The 24,971-nt window shown below is 44.2% G+C and overlaps 1 protein-coding gene, 1 long non-coding RNA gene and 1 other non-coding gene across 3 annotated transcripts; 2 read left to right on the top strand and 1 right to left on the bottom strand.

Moving 5' to 3' along the window:
* Nucleotides 1-4,041: 4,041 nt before the first annotated feature.
* Nucleotides 4,042-5,223, top strand: LOC107472258 (uncharacterized). Its single transcript, XM_016091792.2, has one exon. The coding sequence runs from the start codon at nucleotides 4,042-4,044 to the stop codon at nucleotides 5,221-5,223; it is 1,182 nt and encodes a 393-aa protein (XP_015947278.2).
* A 2,081-nt stretch (nucleotides 5,224-7,304) lies between these two features.
* On the bottom strand, nucleotides 7,305-7,376 carry TRNAE-UUC (transfer RNA glutamic acid (anticodon UUC)). The gene has a single exon. It is a non-coding gene; the product is annotated as a tRNA-Glu (tRNA).
* A 5,596-nt stretch (nucleotides 7,377-12,972) lies between these two features.
* On the top strand, nucleotides 12,973-24,758 carry LOC127744476 (uncharacterized). The gene is made up of 2 exons (XR_008005463.1): nucleotides 12,973-16,562; nucleotides 21,992-24,758. It is a non-coding gene; the product is annotated as an uncharacterized LOC127744476 (long non-coding RNA).
* The last annotated feature ends 213 nt before the right edge of the window (nucleotides 24,759-24,971 follow it).

Genomic DNA, 24,971 nt, shown 5'->3' with positions numbered 1-24,971 from the left:
CAGTCAAGTGAGTTCTATGCTTCTAAGCCCTTTCGAACTTCACTATATATATGTCATCCCAGCCTACTCTATTTCTATGCCGAAAGACCTAGAAAGAGCATTTCGTTAAGCAGCCGGGATCATTAGAATACGATATCCTTTCGTCACTGCTGAATCGAACTAACTGCCATGCCAACAAGAGCAATAAAATAACATCGCTTATTCATTCAACGACAACGGATGCCGATGAACTAGCTGCTTCTTCTATAAAAACAATTTCTCCTTCTTTTCTTGCTAACAGTATGCCTATTCTTACCTTTTAAGTGACAAACAAGGAGGTTGAAGGTACTCAATTTTACTGGGCTAATAAAGGGGCTTTCTTATGAAAGAAGAATAACTCCCCTTGAGGGAGAACTTCTTTCATCCTGAGAATTTTCAATAGGCTTTTCTTTTGTACTCGAGTTCAAATCATTGGTCCGGGGTAAAGGAATGATATCCTAAGGAAGCAAAGCTAAAGTAATCCCGTCCGGAGACTATACTATAAGGGAATTCGGGTTAGAAGAATTCTACTCAAACAAAGTCAAGGTTGTGAGCCACGACACTTCTCTTCTAATATCCCGAGTGTTAGACGGAAGGTCAAGTCGAAAGCTAAAGCTAACGCTTACCTCGGATCAAGTCAGCACCACCCGCAGGTTCAGGAGAAAGCGAAGTTCTAAAGAAAAGAAAGAATCGAAGTTGTTGTAAGTTCAAAGGTCTTTTCGAAGGGGGTTGTTGTTAGCCGTGGGTAGTTTGATGTACTGGTTTTGGGTGCAGGGTGGTGATGGAATCCTTCTTCTGCTCACCGGGATTTAAGGCTCCATCCGAATCAAGGAGAAGCCACAGTCTAAGAAACCAAGGTATAATGTAATTATGTACACAGAGTCAACACCTCTACCAATAAGGAATCAAGTAAAGTAATCGGTTGAACGCGGTCTAGGTAGAAGTCTTCCTATTCCTGCGTTGTGCCGGAAGTCTTTAAGACTTTCTTGATGCTAGGGAAGGGAGTAGCTATTGATTGAATAGAATCAAGTTCAGCAGTCCAGGCGGGAGGAGTGAATCTGTAATTCCCGTAGTTCCATAGGCAGGAAGCGCATCAACGAGTTTCCGTATCTCGGCAGTAGGGACCGAACTTCAAGCAATAGGGATCAGTGTTCAAGGCTAGGATCTATGTAATATGAATAGTAAGTTGCGCACCCGTCAAGCAGTTCTCACTCCAAGCAGGACTCTTCTATGGATTAGTGGGAAGGCGCAGGATAAGAGAAGATTCGTCTATCTAAGTTGCTTTAGAGCCAGTACTGTTCGTGGGCAAGCAAAGTTTCAACTCGCAATCCATTTCTACAGAACGGAGAAAGGTTATGCAGGCGGGTGTTCATTTGCAGTTGCTGGTCGGGGCCGTGGGGATGGAAAGAAAGATGAATAGTTCGGTTGGCCTTGGCCGGAGATGGAGACACAGGTGGGTAGGTAGAGAATACCTAGAGACAACTCTCTCTAAGCCCCGGGGGAAGCTCGATGCGGGTCTTTGCCTAGCCTTCTCCTCTGCTCTGACTCCGGTGGATGTGCCTTCTCCAGTTTCAATGAAGAAAAACTAGTGGAATGCATTCTTCCAGGCGGAAGCCCATTCCTTGTGCTCAAGTCAATTAATTAAACAAATAAGATTCAAAGAAGGAGATGAAAGAGCGGGAATTTCTTATTGACCAAGGTCTTAGAGAAGGGGCTGCTAGAGGCAGTTATGCCAAAAAGACGGGTTTTCCATGACCACGAGCAGACTAGGTTGTGAGGGAAGGAAGGCACTCTTTTTGCAATTATGCCGCGTCTGTTGCAAGAATAGGCTCTTAGCCTGATGACTTTCCTGCTTTACTTGATTGCCATTGCCTTTTTAACTGGGTTTACTGCTTTACGGATAAGGAATTCAAGGTCGTTGGGAAGATCATAAGCTGGTCTAGGAGCCGAAAGAGCTCAACTTACTTAGTTGTAGAGGGCGAAAAGGAGGCTCGACCCACAGGGTGAGCGGTAGGCAGAGAGAGATGGTGAATGAAAAGAGTAAGGGAAAAGTCATCTCATGACTGGAACTGGCTCAAGGCAAGAGAAAATGGCTATTACTTCCCGCCTAAATCTGTTACAGAATAAGCTGCTCTTCTTTCATAAGCAAATGTACTTGGTGCTTTCGTATGTAGAGAATGCTTTTAGCTCTTTTCACGACTCTGCTCCTATCTCATCCGCTGCTCTTGTGGGTCTTGGCGGTAGGGCAGTAGGAGTCAAGGCAATAGGATCCGTAGACGGAAATGGCCTAAGTTGGAAGGCTTATTTGAAAAAAGCCTTGCTCCAGGCCTCAAGGCGATTCCTAGTAGATCCCGGGCCGGGGGAATCCCCTTTCTAAAGCTAACGAAAGGAACTATGACCATGGGAATGATTGTTGAATAAAGAAAGTACCACTAAGGAGGCGTCCCTCTTGCCCAATAGTCACTCTGTTCACGGTTAGCTGGGAATGAATGTGAACCAATTGTTGACAGAGATTATTTGATTAGCTTGATAAGGTAGGCTTTCGGATAGTCAATATGATTTAGTGATGGTGTCCGTGGTCTTGTTCAAATGCTTTTTTTCGGGCCAGGAGCTAGAGGTCTTTTCTTTTCCTGTTCACGGCGGGAAGACGACGGTGCGATTTCATCTGTTGGAGGCGTAACTGCAGCAGTTAGCTCTACTCTAAAGGTAGTTCCGTTCTCCTCGGATGAGAATCAATAGCTGTTGGAATAGTGGTAGCGGTGTGACTGTGACTTTCTTCTTGAAAAGACTGCTTTCCTTGGCTAAAAGGTAGTGAGTGCATTGATGCAGAGAAGTTGGAATAGAGTCAGTGTGCCACGAGTGACTCCTTTTGTTGTCGATTGATTTGACTCTGTCTCCTCCCACTCCCAGGAAGGATCAGATACAGATTCTCTCGTCCTGGTGGTTTGGGCATAGATCGGATTTGCCTTCTACGACGGCTAGTGAAATCATAAAGAGTGTGCTCCCCTTGGGCATGAAGCCATTGGATCAGGGCATCCAATCAAAGGCGAAAGGTATTCATTCGGAGTTCTTCCCCGGCAAAGCAAAGTCCCGTCGAGTTAGCTGTTGGAGTAAAGGCATGCCTTAAGGTAGCGAGTGACTTTCAGGTGAGATGGTTAAATAGTCGATTAGATAAAGGCTGTTGCTACTTCCCCCGAAGGGATAAAACTAAAGCTTTTCAGGTGAGATGGTTAAATAGTCGATTAGATAAAGGCTGTTGCTACTTCCCCCGAAGGGATAAAACTAAAGCAAGCTACCTTCACGCTAGGAGCCTCTTTTCCTTCTGCCCAGCTCCCCACTTCAACGACGAGCCTTACAAGCTCATAAAAAATTCTTCACGTTTTCCTCAGCCCGAAAGGAGAGGGGGAATGAATTCTATTACTTGATTGATATTTGATTGACATTGACAGATATGTGTACCACACTGAACAAGCAATATGCCGATATGCTTTATGTACCAGCAAAGCCAGCTCGACCGTATACAGTATAAGGGATTCGCCTTTGCCTCATACAGAAGAACTACGGATTGAACAGGACAGGACAACCGGGAAGGGAAGCCTGACATAGATATTGATTTGAACAAAGGAACTCAAACCGGTACCAGAAACCAAACAAGAGATGGAATTCCAGATTGAACAGATGACCGACCCACAATAAGACGAAAATGGAATTCAAAATTCCATTCTCTAAGACGAACTAAAGGGATGTCTCTAAGCAGCCAAGGCCAAGAGCAAGCAGGAGTAGTCATATATGCCTAGAAGGATTCGATAAAAAGAATGTGAGTGGGCAGAAGATCCATCATTGAGCCTTAGGCCACTACCGAGCAGCAATGGAGGATCATAACACTTGAGAGATGATCCCTACTTGAAAAAGCGGAGGGCAAGATCCTTCATTGATTACTTCGCCGCATCAAGAATATATGTGCACGGGTCGGATTATCTAAGCACCATCAAGCAAGGGCAGCATGAGAGTTTAAAAGACTACATGACGCGCTTTGCAGAGGCGACCATGGAAATCCCAGATTTGAGTCCAGAAGTCCACCCCCATGCCCTCAAAAGCGGCCTCAGACCAGGAAAGTTCCAAGAAACAATTGCGGTAACAAAACCAAAAACATTGGACGAATTCAGAGAGAAGGCCGCAGGACAAATGGAGGTTGAAGAACTTCGGGAAGCCCGGAAGACGGACAAGCATCCAACCAAAAGGGAGGAAGACAAAGCCCTTAGGTCAACAAGCAACAAAGAACTTAAAAAGCCTTTCAAGCTTACCCCCAAGTTTGATAACTATACCCGATTCAATACAAAGAGAGAAGACATTATAAAAGAAATCCTACATGCAAAGATAATAAAACCTCCAATCAGGGCCGGTAATTATCAAGATCAAAGGTTTGTTGACAAAACAAAACATTGTGCCTTCCATCAAAAGTTCGGCCATACGACAGACGACTGTGTTGCGGCAAAAGACCTACTGGAACGATTGGCAAGGCAAGGACTATTAGACAAATACATTGATGGAAGAAGGGGCAGAGGAGAAAACAAGGTACTGGGAACAACTGGTCAAGGGACAGAGGAAAATGACAAAAGACACTGGGCAAACCCAAGCCAGCCACGAGGAGTCATAAATTGCATCTCAGGTGGCTTCGCCAGTGGAGGTACTACAAGCTCGGCCCGGAAGCGGAGTTACCGAGAAATGCTAGCAATCGAAGGAGCGACCTTCTTCCCCCAGAAAGATACGCCGAGAGGAGAGATTACTTTTACATCCTCAGATTGCACATCAGCAAGCCCAAACCTCGACGATCCCGTTGTTATCTCAGTACAGGTCGGAGACCTGTTGGTAAGAAAGGTCTTGCTAGACCCAGGTAGTAGTGCCGATGTTTTGTTTTACTCAACATTCCAGAAAATGAACCTGTTTGATAAAATCATACAACCTTACTCCGGAGACCTCATAGGATTCTCGGGAGAAAGGGTGTCGGTAATGGGAAGTGTGTGGTTAAAGACCATGCTGGGGGAACATCCCCGATCAAAAATAATCGATATACAGTACGTCGTAGTAAACTGCACAAGCCCATACAATATTATATTAGGTAGACCAGCATTAAATTCTTTCGGAGCAATAGTCTCCACTTTGCATCTGTGTGTTAAGTTTCATGTGCACATTTTCGTTGAATAAGGTTTAGCGTCTGCCATAGGAGCCCGAGTCAAAAGAGCTCGCCTTCTCTTGAACAAGGGAAGGGCAGCATAGCATTAGCTTCAATTGAACAAGCTCAACCTTGAAAAAGAAAGGTGGTAGGCCGAAGAACCGTTGAACGCTTCAACTTGGCCACTGAAGAAGGCGAAGGCTGGGCAAGAGACTAGGCCAACTTACTGCTTACTGCCATGGTGAAAAAGCGGAGACAATACCTCTTGTTTTGTTGCGACAAATCGAGTTTCAAAAGCCCATTTATCCATCACATTTTCAGGCACACCAGTCAAAGATCCAATTCAAGTTGGGAGTGAGCTTTCAAGAAATTCCTTTATGCAGATAAAGAGGAGCGATAGCTTAAGGCTAATCCTTTTCACAATCTGTAGCCGGGGAATCTGGTGTCAGTTCGCGTCCTAAACCCGATTCTTCTGGTCCATCGTGATTTGTCAACAGATTTGATAGTAATGGGTTCACCAGTGCATCGTAGCGGGTAAGAAGAAAAGGAGCAGCTTTCGCTTCTTCACCAGGAATTTCTATGAGAAGTTGACCGGTAAAGAGCTTCTTTCGCGTTAAGCGAACATCAGAAAAACAAACGTCCATCCTGCCTTGTAATGACTTTGAGCTGACTTAGCTACAGGCCGCTTCGCTGGGACTTTTTACTCGTGAGACCAAGATAATCAACCTAAGAAAGATTAACAAATAATTCTCCCTAAGTCAAAGACTTAGGCTACTATTAATAGTAATAGGAAATAGAAGCTAAGTAGCTACACTTTCGTGCCGGGCCAGCTAGAACAGCATCGAAGCCAGCTATAAGCCCAGAGTCGAAGACAATGGTAGAGCCGGTTGCTGACTTTCCCGATGGAGCTGTAGCTAGCTAGGCGAAGGACTGAGTCTAACATAATCGTAAAAAAGCTTTTTGACTGGAACCTTGGGAGCTATCAAACCTGATCCTCACCTCTATTCCCCGGGAGTCTAACTCGTCCAGTGTAGCGGAAGCAGGCGATAACAAGAGTAGCTTGTTCCTGTTCGTCTATTCGGGACGGGGCAGGCAGCCCGCATACATGAAGAGAAGAAGAGAGGAGAGGGGTTTCCCTGAGATGAGGGTGTCAAGGCGGTCGAAGAAGGCCACAAGTGGAAGCAACCGATGCTTTGGTCATTCAGTTGACTCCGCCAGTCCGTGCTTGCTGTCATGCTGGCGCAGGGCTTTCGGCCTTACCTACTATTGGATTGGAACCAATGACTCTCGCCGTATGAAAGCGATACTCTAACCGCTGAGTCAAGTCAGATAAAATGGACCCCTATAAGAAAGAGAAAGCGTTATCACTATACGAAATATCGGCCTATTCACTCAGCTAGGGAATAAGACTAACCCAATTTCCCTATTCACTGAACCCAAGACTAAGGGAAAAGAGAACTTCCTTTGCTCCCTTCCTTCTACTTATAGGAAGGAACCCGGACTCCTAACTAAAACCTCTCCCGATTGATTGTCTCGATTTCACTGCCTTGGTTGGCCACCATGCCTACTTCTCTCCAATGCCTCCTTCTTAAATTAAAGCCCTTCGTACTGCAATCCAATCAATCGATCGATCAAGAGGCTAATCTCTTTTGTTTGGGCCGGTAGCTAAAAGAAAGTCCTCGCCTTCTCTTGAACAAGGGAAGGGCAGCATAGCATTAGCTTCAATTGAACAAGCTCAACCTTGAAAAAGAAAGGTGGTAGGCCGAAGAACCGTTGAACGCTTCAACTTGGCCACTGAAGAAGGCGAAGGCTGGGCAAGAGACTAGGCCAACTTACTGCTTACTGCCATGGTTTAAGCTTTAGGCTCCATAGACGGAACTTTTTTTTTTAGGTATTAGGGAGGGGAGGACACCACTCAGCACCTAAGGTGGGGTTCAATGCCTAACAAAAACGGCCAAAAGAAAAAAAAAGAGATGTATGGCTGAGAAAGAACGCATGCATGGGGATTCTGTCTTTCGGAGGTTCGATAATCTATGATAGGACATCTAAGGCTAAGGAAGGAAGTCCATTACTGAGAGAAGTGGTGATCTCGTCTTGCTTGGGAAAGAGTAGCCATCCCTTACGGGAATCGAACCCGTGTCTTCGACATGAAAAGACGATGTCCTAACCACTGGACGAAAGGGACCAAAAAGCCATTCTTCATATACCGCTTTTTGTTTGAGCAGGGGGCTCCGAGAATAGAAGTGGTTCGTTTTGTTTCTATACGCAATTCAAGATTTCGTTTGTGTTCTGGCGATTTCTGATGTGAATTCGGCGGGTCGTCCCCCCTTCCTACGGGTTCCCCCACCAGAGCCCGCTTACGGCACGCATGACGCATGGTTACAACCTTTGCCTTAGCGTACAGCGAGTTATATAGAAAGCATGAACCACCTCGAACTCACTCGATCGATGGTTCATGGTTCTACGTAATTAGTAGGAGCGAGCTTCTACTCCAATCTAAGGTTTTTAGGGTTGTGAACTCAAGAGTACCGGTACGAGTTCTTTGAGTAAGGAACAGGTAGCTTTTACTTATGTCAATGAGTGAGAACAGTAGTAGTAGATTGAGTTAAAGAGTTTGATCTTCCCCCCCAAAAAGGGATATAGAGGGGTAAGGGTCCTTTCTTTTGTTGTTGCACTGAACTAAGTAAGTGTCCTCTTACCTTAAATCAGTAGGGGAGGAGGAGTTGCCTAAAGGATTAGTCCCTCGAGTCTAGTTAACTCGACAGCTTAACACGAATAACGCGCGAGCTTTCCTCGACTATAGCGCGAGTAGAGTCTAGCTCGACAAGAGGAACTGCTTAACTTGACAATAGCTCGACTAGGTCGCTTCGCTTCCAAAAAGAAAAATACCTCCTTTCTTGTATTAAGAGTGTCTTTTTTTTGTTAGTTGTACTTGATTGAGTACAGGTAGTAGTAGTGGAGTTGAAGAGGTCGCTATCTCCCCACTGAAGGCTCGCTTCGTAGACTTCACGAGCAAAGAATAGATATGACTTACAATCCGGTGCCCATAAGTTTGCTGTCCTGTCTCTGCCTGTAGGTAGTAGGTCCCTGCTCTTTCCGATAAGCGGATAAGTTGAGGGGCTTGCTTCCCAAAAGAAACTTCCCTTGCCTCCTCCTGGCCTTGACACTCTAGTTGTTGTAGCTCTTGTTTACTCCTTGTTTTCCTTCTTTCTCTTGTTAGGAGTTTAGAGTATGTCTAGAACGAGTGGAACGAAGTGCTTCCCTTAATAAATAAGCCCGAGTCCACGATCTAAAGAGGAGCCGAAGGGAGATGGCTAATAGATTGACTTGCTTTTTACCTTTCGTATTCGGCGTTCGGCGGAAGTCAATGGAAGACCAGGAGCAGCAACAGGCACAAGCAACACCAGAAAAAGAAATCGAAATATATAAATAGAAATAAGTAGTCGTAGGAATCGCCATCGAAAGCAAGCGTATTCTATTTCATAACCTCTTGTACCTTTTAGACCCTGGATCTTCTAGTTGAGCAAGAGAGGAGTGAATCAGTGGATGAAGGGAGCGAAGTTACGAAGCTAGAGACTAGAACCTACTTTAGCTCATGGCCTTCTCTTCTTAGCAATAGCCAGTCAGCAATCAAAGAGTAAGTATATGTAGGGAATAGGAGTAGGAGCGAGTAAGAGACGGGGGAATACGAGAGGATAGGGCCGTGGATGAGCAGGAGAAGGCGATTAAGATTGTTAGCCAGAGCCATCGCAATATGGATGGCAGGGATCGCTCCTTTATGCTTTAGCCGATAGGGAGCGAGGAGGTAAAGCATTCAGGAGCTGTTACAGAATAAGGTCTGACAGAATCAGCTGTAAAAACGGATTCTCCGCATGCGAAGAAAGTGAGGAACTTAACCTTTGTCGCAGATCTGCTGTGAATTCTGTTCAACTGTTCAGAAGAATTGCTTTTATATTACTTAACTGACTCCGGTAGGTCTATCTCATAAGGACCCTTTTCTGGTAATGGAAAGGATGCAGTCAAAGACCAGAGAATCATTCCATTTTGCTTAAAGCATGCCAGTCTTGTTTGAGTCGCTACTCATGCCCGGTTTACCAGGGTCTTCTATGTAATACCAATTAGTGGAAAAAGAAGGGTTTGATCCTGGCTCGGGTATCATAACAGCGTATTCTATCTAAGAGCATATTCTTTAAAAAAAGTTCCTGCGCCAGTAATATTCGTGCTCGCATTGCCCGTTGGCATCTTCGGGTGTCTACTTCCAGCGGATCTGTGGGTATTCAAAGTAGAGTTTCGGGGCTTCGTTCTTCCAGTTCTGCAAGCTTTCTTGATATCCCTTCGTTAGCCTTTTTTAATTCAGCTACCAGTGAATCCTGTTGTTTGAGGAACTCTGCATCTTTGGCTTGTAAGTACCGAATTTCAACAGCTAGCTGCTCTCTTTCTTCTTCAATCTTTGAGAGCTTCCAGGGAATTTCTTTTTTTTTTTCCTGATCTAAGGCACTCTCGCAGTTAGAAGTCTTTTCAGCGGAAGAGTCTGACCTGGTCGAACAGAAGCCATTTATTCTACCGTTTCGCCCATATTCACTAATTCAAATACGGGGGTTATGATGACAACGCAATAATTTGCCTCGTTCAAGGGTCAAGCCACATGCGAACCTTAATCCTCTTATGTTCATGAGATGGCTTTCGCTGCCTGGGCTACTAGTATTTAGTGGTATCGGTTGAAACCCTTAGCAGTCGAGATCAACTAACCTTACCCTTAGTTGAACACTCAGCGTCTTCAATTCCTCGCCGTCAGTCCAGTCCCGTCGAGCGATTTCATACCTTGCTTGGCTTGCTTCTTGGCTTGATAGCTAATGCGCGTAATCATTCGAGTTAGCTTCTTTCGCTCCTACTCGTCTTTGCCCTGCCATTTCCAGTCATTTACAATGCCAGTGATAAAATAATAAGGAAGCCGGCTCATCTTTGATTCTAATGTGCCAATTCCTCTCTTCAATGAAAGATTGATCCGTCACTTCCCGAAGAAAAGGACTCCTAGAGTGTGAACCCAGGATCCGAGATGTGGAAAATTTGCCGAATCTACATACGCCGAAGCCTAAAAATAGAAAATAGAAATGGAATATTCTTGCTCCATCCGGAATGAATTTCCCACCTACCTTGGGATAAGTGGTTGCCGGAAGCTTGAGACTTGAATGGTAATGACTTGCCGATTCTGGTATTAATATAACTTAATAAGTTCATCCCGTGAGGTAATCTATACCCGTGCTATAAGGAATATAAAAACGGACTTGTATTTATCTTTTATAGGATACTGGAAATGAGACTACAGTAAGAGTCCGGGTGTAAGCTCAAGTAGTGGTAGCTCTGTGAATAACTTACTCGATCTTTCATTCCTACCCACTTAGTAAAGGAGTCCAGTCTGAGTAGCTGGATCATCGAAAGACTTCCATTAGTGAATCGTTATAGCATTTTGTATCGATAGCGCTTCTTTTTGAGGAAATTCCGTCTTTGATCCATGCTTGCGATCTCGGTTGTGAAATTTTCATTTTCTTTTGGCTTGGTAATGGGTTTCTTTTTCTTTAGGGAATGAATGTTCTTCCTTTGTTTCATCGCATAGAAGTTTCGTTTTGCCCAAGTCTGAAGATAGAGATAGATATGAATCATCCCATTCATCTAAAAGAGAGGGGAAGGAGATGCGGCACTTGCCATTTCATCCCTAGCCTTCGTCTCGTATAGGACATTAGTTCAGGTCAGCCCCTTGGTATGCTAAGATCAGTATCACGCGTAGGTGAATCATTAAATGAAGAATTTTCCCATTTTTATTTAAGTTATCGAGTGTAAATCAATGTTATGCCTTTTTCAGTGTTAGAAATATGATTGAAACCTTCACTTTCGAACCCTGTGAGGATTCAGCTTCCAATTGAGTCGGTGTGTTAAGTATAGACTTTCAAAATACATAAATAGGAAAAACATTCGACGTTTTGTCTCTTTTTTTCCCAATGCTGCTATAAGAAATAATAGAAAGAAGGGGATCCTAAACTGGACGGAGCCTATAGATCCCGCGTCGGATTGATCTGACTCCAGCGCCACCCCCACGAAATCATTTTTTTTGTTTCTTATATGGATGAATTCTTCTTCTATGCCAAAATTCCAAGTTTCTTTCTTTCTCCAAGTCTTTTACTTTTCCCTTTTTCTAGGTTTGCTTCTTGAACTTGAACGACCGGTTGTTGAGTCTTATTCCCCCATATGATCTGAGAAAGCCTCTTCTTCGTAAGAAAGCAAGGGCTAAAGCTCAGGGATGGAAGCCAAAACAAAGCGAAAGAAAACAGCATTCAAAGTGGAATGTCTAATTTTGTGGTAAGAATCGCCATTCGTAACCGCTGAAGCAGGAAGATCTGATCGCTACCCCTGAGTGAGAGGGGGTGTTTTCAGAGCAATCAAAGCAATCACGACGAACGAAAGAGGGCCGGATTCGCAAATGTGTGTTCTCGGGTTATGGATTTAACATAGTCTAAATAGATTCGGCAAGAGATTGCGCGGCATAAGACTCTCTCGACCTGTTAAGCCCATACTGAAATTCCAGGACATTCATGAATCTACTCGAGCTCTTTGGCAGTATTAAGATCCCCTACCCACCTTTCATGTAAAAAGGCGACTCGCAAATGTTTATGGTTCTAAGGGCCCTACTAAACGTCCTTATTGAAAACGAAAGCGACACCCCTTGCTGAAATAAGATTCAATAAAGCAGACCACTTCTTTCCTTGGGCCGTAGAGAATAAAACATCATTTCCCCCGGAAAAGAGGATAAGAATCTGATGTCGAAGAGGGATATAATTTTCCTTCAATTCATTATGGAACCAAGTAGTGGCTCTTTCCCGACCGGATGTTATCTAAATCCCTTAATTAAGGGAAGATGGAAATAATCCCTAAAAGTCTCAGTCGCAAGCAACCTAAATATGGCACATGTCGCAGGGCCCCACTCGGATGACTGGTTTTGAGGAAAGGAACTAGATCCTTACCTTACGTACTACGTTTTTAAGCGAGTCTGATACCCCTAGATTAAGAAGGGGGCTCTTGTTTAGAGTAGAGGTAGGTCTCTTTTGGAAGCGTTCGCCAGTGACTAGCTCAATCGAGGATTAAAGACGTGAAAGCTGAGTTCAAAAGGAAGGTGTAAACAAACGGCGAAAAAAGCGGAGGCTTTATCTCATTCTCATATAGTGGTATTTTGAATACACTTGCTAGAGAAAATGCTATTGGCCTTTTCGGCTTAGTCACTCTCTCGTCGTTCCGATTCAAGGATTGAACAAGAAGAGTTGCTACGTGTAACATAAAGAAGACTTTGAACCTTCTCTTAGGGAATTCGTGAAGTATGATAGTTGTGGTACATAACGTCCTTACCAGATGCTATGTACATAGGTATACGCCTATCTTCTATGCGGGTCTTTCCTCCGCTGTTAGTCGCTTAGTGCTAGTTCCCTTGTTATGACCAAGGGGGATTCTTGTTGGCTGACGAAATGGGAAAGGTGGCTTATATAGATAAAGTTACCCAATCTAACTAAATGTGACTCCTAATCACATTCCCACGGTACTGAACTCTAAGGAAAAACCTGCCACCTCTTCTCCCCATAGGAATCCTCCTGTATTCCAAACGGAAATGAGGTTTTGTGCGGTCACGAATAGCCAGCCTTCAATATCTTGTCTATAAGTCGGGTGAGGACTAGCTCTCTTAGGTTGAACCCTGGTTCGTGTTGAAGTGTAGCTACGTCCTCATGGAACTAGCCTCGACTTGATCCACGGAGTACACCGTTTGGGAGCCAACTAGGCGCTTCAGAGGCGCTGTTTGGTTAAATGTGCCATCCATAGGTAATTGACGGAGAACATCCATCAACCACTTATGAAGGGGGCCTAACAGCCTTTGGTGAACCCAGTTACCTATGGCAAATAACCTTAGCTAAAGAGAATACCGATAAGTAAAACTTCACTAGCATATCTGCCCTCTCCTCCCTCGTGCTTATCCATTTTAGATGAAAAGGAGGAATGATCCTAGGCAGACCCTTCCTGGTAAGGAAAACGGGAACAGAAAACTTCTGCGGCAAGCCTGGGTCTTGTACAGCATAATACTGCATCAGACAAGTGGATGCCTGCTTTCTGTCGCCTTTTCCAAATCTGTAGCTGGGAAATAAGTTCTCTGTTCTTTTCAATCCGACAGCAGTCCTTCGCAACTGATTTGACATCCAGAGAAGAGAGTCCTTATTACCTGGCAAACGAATTGAGCTCTTGAGATTAGGGGCGTACGGAACGTGGGTTACCGTAACCGTAACCAGTCTTACAAAGAAAGTAATTGGGTTCTTCTGTCCGAGACCGAGGAATCAGAGTCACAGGCCTTTAACCGGGGTAAAAAGTCTTAGTCCTGGGAAGGCTACCATAGCCTTTCATCAGGCGTATAGGAGCTAGGCATAGTTCCGAATTTTTTGCACAAGATTAGGAAAGAGGCTCCTGAGGGACTTGATGAGGCTGCTCAATAATGTTGGATACCCCCGTGGGGGAGAGATCTCACTATACTCGAATCAATTTAACAAATTTCCACCACCAAGTTTTTATTCAAGAATTCCATACTCAAACCGTTTCCCCCCCTATAGATGAATAAGGGAGAGGCCTTTGACATTAGTATTTATCATTACCCTTTCATAGATACGAGCTGGATGGATGATTAGTAGACCAAGTCCAATTCAATGCAAGGCCTTCAAGTATCGATTTTGGCACATGGCAGCCCAAGGATAATTGCTAGTTAGACAGCACCACGCGAGCTTCATCTCATCATGCAAGCTTTGCTTCTTTCTTCCATACGCCTGATGCCAAGACCCCCTTCTTCCACCTCACTCCTGGCTTTGGAAGGAGAGGTTTCGTTTCTATATTTGTATATAGAGATAGACGTAAGGTTGGGGGGATAGAGCTTTGCAATTCAAAAGGTTGCCTTCCTCTATCTCATAGTACGGAGTAGAAGGTAGGGTAAAATTACCGCTGAAGTGATGCTTTAATTTAAGAAAAGAAGGAGAATGGAATGCTCATTGGTGTTTAGGGATCCCCCATACTTCCTTTTGTCTACGTACGAGCAGAGATCGCTAGGTTCGGGTCCTCCCCTTCTCTAGTTCATCATAGCCGCTCTCCATCCCAATTGGTCATTCGCCTTAAGGAAAGATGAAGCAACAAGTAGGAATGAGAACAAGCATAATTAAATAATAATAATAATAAAAAAGAATCGCATCTCAGTGTTCTATGATTGAGAAAGCGACAGGCCCAATGAGCTCTCCTATAGTGCCTCGAAATGAGGCCGGAGAGCCTGAGATCGGCTAAGATCGAGATGGAAATGGTGATGAGATGCAAACTTAGATTGAAAAAGTGTTCCGTAAGTGAAATCAATTGATTCATAATGGTAGAAAAGAAAAACGGCGCGCACGGACCGTGCTAGAGTTGAATCTTCCCAGAAGCAAGTAGTAGGCCCACGTATTTCAACGAGAACACCTAATTCAGCTTCACGTAAGATAGCTAAAGTATGGTATCGACATGATTATGAATGATAGAATACCCGAAACACAGAAAGAGCTAGCAAAGTAAGTAGCAAAGGGAGAAGGGACTCAACTTCCTTACGAAGTAGGAGCGGAAGAGAAGCTTCCTATCCATCCCCGGACGAAAGTAAGCACGGTTTCCTAAGTTTGAAGCAGGACGTTAAGGCTTTAGAAAGTAAAATGTTTGAAATAGAAGGATCATAAGTCCCCGGAGACAGTCTGCCTTTCCTTTTTTGGGTTAGGAGTGATATCCTCGGGTTCCTTCTCTCTCTTGAAAGTGAAAGCCGAAGACGTTGAAGAAGGTACGGAAGCCGGGAAAACCACTTCATACGATAACAATAGCATTCACAGCGGAACAAACGGATCAGATATAGCTACAGCTGGCCTAGCTGCCTAAGGCCTATCTCAAAAAGGCCTCGTCTCGAGTTGCTCGGCTTAAGGTCGCGAAGATCAAGCTTGGACAAGGTGAGGGAGAAGTTGCTGTATGAGGTCCGGTGACATCCAAATTTGGACAGACGGGAGACGATGATCGAAGTCAGACTTGAGTATGGGACGAGAACTCGCTGATTTTGATAAGCATCAAATGAGACTGAAAGCACCATAGGAAGAGAACCTTGAGTTGTTTTTGACCAACTGACTGGGAAGCTCCGCTTGGGAGACATAGGCAAAAGGAGGTGATGATGTGATTCCTTATGTACCTGTGTCTGTGTCCTTTGACAAATCTACCTCTGAATCTGTTGACCCATCTCTATCTATATCTTCTTCTAGGTCGGTGGACCCTGGTCTTGTTCGAGTTTATGATATTCCCCGCTCGTGCCTCCCCTGTCACGTATGGGGATCCCCTTCGCTGCCTTTCATTTAGCTACTCTTCAGTATTTTACATTTTACCCTAAAAGGTCGGAAAAAACCACTACATTTCTTGAATGGTCGCTGCCTACATAACTCTTTCTCCCTCTTTTCAAGGAAGTGAGTCTCAGACCTATTTATGTAGTTCTCGGTCCTTTTTTTACAGTTTCTGACTGGTACTTTTGTGGCTCTTCACTCCAGCCCTGAAGTATTCTGTAAGCTGTCATGAGTACGCCTTTTTAGCCTACTCCGACAGCAAATTGGCGTAGTTTTGGCAGCCAGCCTCCGCACCCTGGCATAGGCATTTGCTTACTTGCTCGCCAATGCCTTGGGCTAGGCCTTTCGCCGCCCTCGCCCTCACAATTCTCCACCCTCTGACCTTAACTACCCCCTCGACATCGGTGGCCCCCTTATTATGATTGAATTGAATACTCATTCTGGTTACTGATCATTCTTATCTCATTCATTAGGGAAGGGGCAACCCATTTGCGCGACGGAATTGTTCGTCAGTAAAATGAGAGCGGAATTCCTGGTAAATTGTTGAATCTCTGCCGTTCTGGTTTAAAGGAAGTTAGATTTCCATCAAGGCAGCTTAAGGTGATCGAGAAGACGGATGAAAGATAGATCTCTTCTCCCCTAGGCCTTAAATATTTTGCTGACTTTCGAATTCGTTGTTGGAGAAAGCGAAAAGGATTCCTTCTGGTTGTCACATCTTGTCACCCTGTCTGGGCTATCTGTTCGTAATGCTTCCTTCTTTTCTTCGATTGAATGAAGTCCTTCTGAACTGGAATCATGAATTGGACTCGAACCAATATCTCTTTTGCCTTTAGTCGATCATGATGGGAAGACCCCGCTGCCCAGGATCTCGGCACCCCTCCCCCCTTTCTAATGAGGGGAAATTTACCGTTTTCTACTCAAAAACCAGAGAACACTCGACCGATCTCATCCAATTGAAAAAAAAAGTGCTAATTCGACTGTCCTGTCTATTAAGGAGGATCACGAATCCTGGGAATCCTGAGGCGGACCATCTCGAATAGAAAAAATATTCTACTTATCCTAAATAGATATTGGTTAAGAAAAGATAGAAACATTCCTATTTTTTATACATCGGGTCGTTAAATTTCTGATTCCCTAAAGAAACCAGATAATCAATAAAATCATCCCAAACGGGACAGTTACCTGTCCCTAAGAAGCGTCGTATCCTTCGGAACTGCTCTAGCCGCCTATCGATGTCTGTTTCCCAGGCATCGTAGAGAGCCATGTTGATGGCACGCGCGATATCTTGATCGTCATTTTTATCGAGAAAAACGCCTTTCCCGAGAAAGATTTCACGTGCTCTTTCCACCATCCTAGCCTCCTCATTTTTGCAGTTTGTATTGATTGCATCAACTGCTCTATAAATGCGGTCCTCCGTCCCCGGGTCGATCGGATTTGGAAGGGGGCGGGCAACCTCATCTTCCTCTTCCGCTAAAACGTCGAGGTCGAAAGAGGTCCACCCCGAGCTAGAACCTTCGTGTGAACCCACACCCACTTCGGAACTTGCCGCCGATTCCGGGGGAATCAAGGCGGGAAGATTGGAACTGCCAGCACCATTGTCAAAATGGCATGTCCAACCAAAGTCGAGAGGTTGCGAGCCTATAGTAGCGACTAATAAGTCCAATGGTCCTATGTGAAATAACAAGAGTATGAAATCGAGAGAAATCCAATAAAACAAAATTAACCCAAAACTTCTTACTACGAAACTACTGAAAAGGGAAATTCTGAACCGTGAAAACATGAAACACGTTTTATGTGTCGATAGTACGACCTGCGCGGTTGTTCTTCTTTCATTTTCTTTCTTCTTAGAAAGCACTCACTGAGTTACTTACGAATCAGAAGGATTGAGGCTGACTACGGCCTCAGATGATTAGGCGGGGGCAGGATTCGAACCTGCAGTTTTCAGGTCAACATGTCGCAGGGCCCCACTCGGATGACTGGTTTTGAGGAAAGGAACTAGATCCTTACCTTACGTACTACGTTTTTAAGCGAGTCTGATACCCCTAGATTAAGAAGGGGGCTCTTGTTTAGAGTAGAGGTAGGTCTCTTTTGGAAGCGTTCGCCAGTGACTAGCTCAATCGAGGATTAAAGACGTGAAAGCTGAGTTCAAAAGGAAGGTGTAAACAAACGGCGAAAAAAGCGGAGGCTTTATCTCATTCTCATATAGTGGTATTTTGAATACACTTGCTAGAGAAAATGCTATTGGCCTTTTCGGCTTAGTCACTCTCTCGTCGTTCCGATTCAAGGATTGAACAAGAAGAGTTGCTACGTGTAACATAAAGAAGACTTTGAACCTTCTCTTAGGGAATTCGTGAAGTATGATAGTTGTGGTACATAACGTCCTTACCAGATGCTATGTACATAGGTATACGCCTATCTTCTATGCGGGTCTTTCCTCCGCTGTTAGTCGCTTAGTGCTAGTTCCCTTGTTATGACCAAGGGGGATTCTTGTTGGCTGACGAAATGGGAAAGGTGGCTTATATAGATAAAGTTACCCAATCTAACTAAATGTGACTCCTAATCACATTCCCACGGTACTGAACTCTAAGGAAAAACCTGCCACCTCTTCTCCCCATAGGAATCCTCCTGTATTCCAAACGGAAATGAGGTTTTGTGCGGTCACGAATAGCCAGCCTTCAATATCTTGTCTATAAGTCGGGTGAGGACTAGCTCTCTTAGGTTGAACCCTGGTTCGTGTTGAAGTGTAGCTACGTCCCGTAAGGTCACTTTACCCGAATACCTTACAACCATGGAACTAGCCTCGACTTGATCCACGGAGTACACCGTTTGGGAGCCAACTAGGCGCTTCAGAGGCGCTGTTTGGTTAAATGTGCCATCCATAGGTAATTGACGGAGAACATCCATCAACCACTTATGAAGGGGGCCTAACAGCCTTTGGTGAACCCAGTTACCTATGGCAAATAACCTTAGCTAAAGAGAATACCGATAAGTAAAACTTCACTAGCATATCTGCCCTCTCCTCCCTCGTGCTTATCCATTTTAGATGAAAAGGAGGAATGATCCTAGGCAGACCCTTCCTGGTAAGGAAAACGGGAACAGAAAACTTCTGCGGCAAGCCTGGGTCTTGTACAGCATAATACTGCATCAGACAAGTGGATGCCTGCTTTCTGTCGCCTTTTCCAAATCTGTAGCTGGGAAATAAGTTCTCTGTTCTTTTCAATCCGACAGCAGTCCTTCGCAACTGATTTGACATCCAGAGAAGAGAGTCCTTATTACCTGGCAAACGAATTGAGCTCTTGAGATTAGGGGCGTACGGAACGTGGGTTACCGTAACCGTAACCAGTCTTACAAAGAAAGTAATTGGGTTCTTCTGTCCGAGACCGAGGAATCAGAGTCACAGGCCTTTAACCGGGGTAAAAAGTCTTAGTCCTGGGAAGGCTACCATAGCCTTTCATCAGGCGTATAGGAGCTAGGCATAGTTCCGAATTTTTTGCACAAGATTAGGAAAGAGGCTCCTGAGGGACTTGATGAGGCTGCTCAATAATGTTGGATACCCCCGTGGGGGAGAGATCTCACTATACTCGAATCAATTTAACAAATTTCCACCACCAAGTTTTTATTCAAGAATTCCATACTCAAACCGTTTCCCCCCCTATAGATGAATAAGGGAGAGGCCTTTGACATTAGTATTTATCATTACCCTTTCATAGATACGAGCTGGATGGATGATTAGTAGACCAAGTCCAATTCAATGCAAGGCCTTCAAGTATCGATTTTGGCACATGGCAGCCCAAGGATAATTGCTAGTTAGACAGCACCACGCGAGCTTCATCTCATCATGCAAGCTTTGCTTCTTTCTTCCATACGCCTGATGCCAAGACCCCCTTCTTCCACCTCACTCCTGGCTTTGGAAGGAGAGGTTTCGTTTCTATATTTGTATATAGAGATAGACGTAAGGTTGGGGGGATAGAGCTTTGCAATTCAAAAGGTTGCCTTCCTCTATCTCATAGTACGGAGTAGAAGGTAGGGTAAAATTACCGCTGAAGTGATGCTTTAATTTAAGAAAAGAAGGAGAATGGAATGCTCATTGGTGTTTAGGGATCCCCCATACTTCCTTTTGTCTACGTACGAGCAGAGATCGCTAGGTTCGGGTCCTCCCCTTCTCTAGTTCATCATAGCCGCTCTCCATCCCAATTGGTCATTCGCCTTAAGGAAAGATGAAGCAACAAGTAGGAATGAGAACAAGCATAATTAAATAATAATAATAATAAAAAAGAATCGCATCTCAGTGTTCTATGATTGAGAAAGCGACAGGCCCAATGAGCTCTCCTATAGTGCCTCGAAATGAGGCCGGAGAGCCTGAGATCGGCTAAGATCGAGATGGAAATGGTGATGAGATGCAAACTTAGATTGAAAAAGTGTTCCGTAAGTGAAATCAATTGATTCATAATGGTAGAAAAGAAAAACGGCGCGCACGGACCGTGCTAGAGTTGAATCTTCCCAGAAGCAAGTAGTAGGCCCACGTATTTCAACGAGAACACCTAATTCAGCTTCACGTAAGATAGCTAAAGTATGGTATCGACATGATTATGAATGATAGAATACCCGAAACACAGAAAGAGCTAGCAAAGTAAGTAGCAAAGGGAGAAGGGACTCAACTTCCTTACGAAGTAGGAGCGGAAGAGAAGCTTCCTATCCATCCCCGGACGAAAGTAAGCACGGTTTCCTAAGTTTGAAGCAGGACGTTAAGGCTTTAGAAAGTAAAATGTTTGAAATAGAAGGATCATAAGTCCCCGGAGACAGTCTGCCTTTCCTTTTTTGGGTTAGGAGTGATATCCTCGGGTTCCTTCTCTCTCTTGAAAGTGAAAGCCGAAGACGTTGAAGAAGGTACGGAAGCCGGGAAAACCACTTCATACGATAACAATAGCATTCACAGCGGAACAAACGGATCAGATATAGCTACAGCTGGCCTAGCTGCCTAAGGCCTATCTCAAAAAGGCCTCGTCTCGAGTTGCTCGGCTTAAGGTCGCGAAGATCAAGCTTGGACAAGGTGAGGGAGAAGTTGCTGTATGAGGTCCGGTGACATCCAAATTTGGACAGACGGGAGACGATGATCGAAGTCAGACTTGAGTATGGGACGAGAACTCGCTGATTTTGATAAGCATCAAATGAGACTGAAAGCACCATAGGAAGAGAACCTTGAGTTGTTTTTGACCAACTGACTGGGAAGCTCCGCTTGGGAGACATAGGCAAAAGGAGGTGATGATGTGATTCCTTATGTACCTGTGTCTGTGTCCTTTGACAAATCTACCTCTGAATCTGTTGACCCATCTCTATCTATATCTTCTTCTAGGTCGGTGGACCCTGGTCTTGTTCGAGTTTATGATATTCCCCGCTCGTGCCTCCCCTGTCACGTATGGGGATCCCCTTCGCTGCCTTTCATTTAGCTACTCTTCAGTATTTTACATTTTACCCTAAAAGGTCGGAAAAAACCACTACATTTCTTGAATGGTCGCTGCCTACATAACTCTTTCTCCCTCTTTTCAAGGAAGTGAGTCTCAGACCTATTTATGTAGTTCTCGGTCCTTTTTTTACAGTTTCTGACTGGTACTTTTGTGGCTCTTCACTCCAGCCCTGAAGTATTCTGTAAGCTGTCATGAGTACGCCTTTTTAGCCTACTCCGACAGCAAATTGGCGTAGTTTTGGCAGCCAGCCTCCGCACCCTGGCATAGGCATTTGCTTACTTGCTCGCCAATGCCTTGGGCTAGGCCTTTCGCCGCCCTCGCCCTCACAATTCTCCACCCTCTGACCTTAACTACCCCCTCGACATCGGTGGCCCCCTTATTATGATTGAATTGAATACTCATTCTGGTTACTGATCATTCTTATCTCATTCATTAGGGAAGGGGCAACCCATTTGCGCGACGGAATTGTTCGTCAGTAAAATGAGAGCGGAATTCCTGGTAAATTGTTGAATCTCTGCCGTTCTGGTTTAAAGGAAGTTAGATTTCCATCAAGGCAGCTTAAGGTGATCGAGAAGACGGATGAAAGATAGATCTCTTCTCCCCTAGGCCTTAAATATTTTGCTGACTTTCGAATTCGTTGTTGGAGAAAGCGAAAAGGATTCCTTCTGGTTGTCACATCTTGTCACCCTGTCTGGGCTATCTGTTCGTAATGCTTCCTTCTTTTCTTCGATTGAATGAAGTCCTTCTGAACTGGAATCATGAATTGGACTCGAACCAATATCTCTTTTGCCTTTAGTCGATCATGATGGGAAGACCCCGCTGCCCAGGATCTCGGCACCCCTCCCCCCTTTCTAATGAGGGGAAATTTACCGTTTTCTACTCAAAAACCAGAGAACACTCGACCGATCTCATCCAATTGAAAAAAAAAGTGCTAATTCGACTGTCCTGTCTATTAAGGAGGATCACGAATCCTGGGAATCCTGAGGCGGACCATCTCGAATAGAAAAAATATTCTACTTATCCTAAATAGATATTGGTTAAGAAAAGATAGAAACATTCCTATTTTTTATACATCGGGTCGTTAAATTTCTGATTCCCTAAAGAAACCAGATAATCAATAAAATCATCCCAAACGGGACAGTTACCTGTCCCTAAGAAGCGTCGTATCCTTCGGAACTGCTCTAGCCGCCTATCGATGTCTGTTTCCCAGGCATCGTAGAGAGCCATGTTGATGGCACGCGCGATATCTTGATCGTCATTTTTATCGAGAAAAACGCCTTTCCCGAGAAAGATTTCACGTGCTCTTTCCACCATCCTAGCCTCCTCATTTTTGCAGTTTGTATTGATTGCATCAACTGCTCTATAAATGCGGTCCTCCGTCCCCGGGTCGATCGGATTTGGAAGGGGGCGGGCAACCTCATCTTCCTCTTCCGCTAAAACGTCGAGGTCGAAAGAGGTCCACCCCGAGCTAGAACCTTCGTGTGAACCCACACCCACTTCGGAACTTGCCGCCGATTCCGGGGGAATCAAGGCGGGAAGATTGGAACTGCCAGCACCATTGTCAAAATGGCATGTCCAACCAAAGTCGAGAGGTTGCGAGCCTATAGTAGCGACTAATAAGTCCAATGGTCCTATGTGAAATAACAAGAGTATGAAATCGAGAGAAATCCAATAAAACAAAATTAACCCAAAACTTCTTACTACGAAACTACTGAAAAGGGAAATTCTGAACCGTGAAAACATGAAACACGTTTTATGTGTCGATAGTACGACCTGCGCGGTTGTTCTTCTTTCATTTTCTTTCTTCTTAGAAAGCACTCACTGAGTTACTTACGAATCAGAAGGATTGAGGCTGACTACGGCCTCAGATGATTAGGCGGGGGCAGGATTCGAACCTGCAGTTTTCAGGTCATGAGCCTGATGAGTTGACCAATTCCTCTACCCCGCTTCTTCCCCGTTTCCTTCTCTTTCTCTTACTATTTTGATAGAGGAGACAGCCCACACTGAACACCAACCCAATCTCGACAAACTACTAGGTGATTCAAGTCGCTTTCTATGGTACGATCCGCAAAGACCTTTCTTCTTTTATGAAATTTTCGGGACCCTAAAATGCAGCAGTTCTCTTATATACGCTATATGTGGCTGCTTCTTAAATAGCTTGGCTTTAGTCCCTATGTCCCGTACCCATTACCTTTGGGTAGGGAATCCACAGGAAGAAGCATGAAATCACCCGAGGAATGCCTCTATTTATGCCTGGTCGCAGGTTTCATCATTCTTTATTTTAGCTCGGTATTGAGGAAAGAGGGAGCAACTTAATCCACCCAGTCTGCATTCCTTTAGGAAGGAATGCTGGAAAGGAAAGCACTTGGAACAGGCCGTTGGCTTTAGGAAGAAAGCCCGACTTTGAAGCTCAGCTTAGCCCAGGACTTTGGAATAGAGCGAAGGAAAAGCGCCCTGGATCTCTCGATCCAGAACTACTAGGAGGGGAGGGAGAACCTTATCCCATGACTCACTTTAGTCATGGAGGGCTGGCAAAGAAAAGTCACTTTAAGAGCTACCAGGGCAGGGAAGGTAGTCAGCTTATTAACTGGAACAAACCAACTCCATTGGGCAAGTGAGGGTTAACCCCCTAAATCCAAGTCGGGGGGACTTCCTCAAAGATCAAAGACAGGATTGGGAAGACCGGACGTTAAGAGAGAACAAGGGATAAGAACTAGCGTCCGGAGATAACAATAGAGGCCTTCAAACTTACACGATGTTGGGGGATAAAAGATAGAGGATAAGACTTCTAACGATCCTTTTAAGATACATAGATTATCCTACATGCCCATAGCTATAGCTACAGGAGCTAATAGAAAGAGAGGGATACGAGCCTCTTTTCCAAGCGAGCCATGGGAGTCTACGTTTGCGTGGGGCCGGGTACCACACATATGTGGTGAAAGCCGACTTGCCTTTTCATCTAATTCGTCACTGATATAAGCACGTGCTAATATCGTTCTGCCCTTCGGGGACCACCCCTCTTCCTTTCTTGTTTTGGTTAGGTTGACCAGAAGTTTTTCTGCCAACTTCTTACCAACAAGGAAAAATGATACAAAAGCATCCCGTCTAAAGATTGGATGACCTTAGTACGGTTGAATTACGCATCAAGGCGCGTCAGCCTTAACGCCCTAACTAACTAGAAATATCTTATGAGAAGAAAGGGCTTTCTTTCTATATTGGTAAAATTTATTTATGCCCGAAGAATTTGTAGGGTTATCGCCCGATAATGTTAAATTGATTCAAAATAAGGTAAAGACTGGTAAGTATACTCTGTCTCCATTTCCACTTAAAGTATTTTCTAGTAAAGAAAAAGCACCTAAGAATACATATTTAATTCATATTAATATAGATAAATCAACAGTTTATGGATGTTTATATCCTATTCTGGAAGATCATATTGTTATTACTGCGCTTGGGCACTTGCTTAATAGTAGATTGATATCTCTTAATATTCCTCATTCCTTATCCTTTGGATATAATCAGTATCCTAGTTCATATTTTGCACATATTTTATCGTCGATAAAGATACCTGTTTCTAGACTTTACAAAATTAACATGTTACACTCTCTATTTAAAATTAATAAAGAAAGTCTTTTGACTATGCTTGAACCAATAGTGTTAAGTTCAGATATAATGCAGTTAATCAAATCTATCCTATATATGCCTATAACACTTTATGGAGAGGAAGTAGACTTTTTAAATGATTTTATTACTCCCTCCGGGTATTTTACTACTGTTTTACTCAATTTATATTTAAATCAATTGGATATTAAGTTTAATTTGCAATTTCCTTCTTATTCTTATGCCAGGTATAATGAAGAAATTATAGTCACAACTTCTAAAAACAATTTGTTGTTTGAAAATTCACTT

The sequence above is a fragment of the Arachis duranensis genome, unplaced genomic scaffold (assembly GCF_000817695.3).
Source record: "Arachis duranensis cultivar V14167 unplaced genomic scaffold, aradu.V14167.gnm2.J7QH unplaced_Scaffold_36105, whole genome shotgun sequence".
NCBI classification, from domain to species: Eukaryota; Viridiplantae; Streptophyta; class Magnoliopsida; order Fabales; family Fabaceae; genus Arachis; species Arachis duranensis.
Note: the sequence above shows the minus strand (reverse complement) of the source record. Positions and strands in the feature narration are given on the sequence as shown.

Bases quoted from the DNA above. Each gene is read 5' to 3' on its own strand.
- LOC107472258 (XM_016091792.2), top strand. From the start codon at position 4,042: ATGACGCGCTTTGCAGAGGCGACCATGGAAATCCCAGATTTGAGTCCA.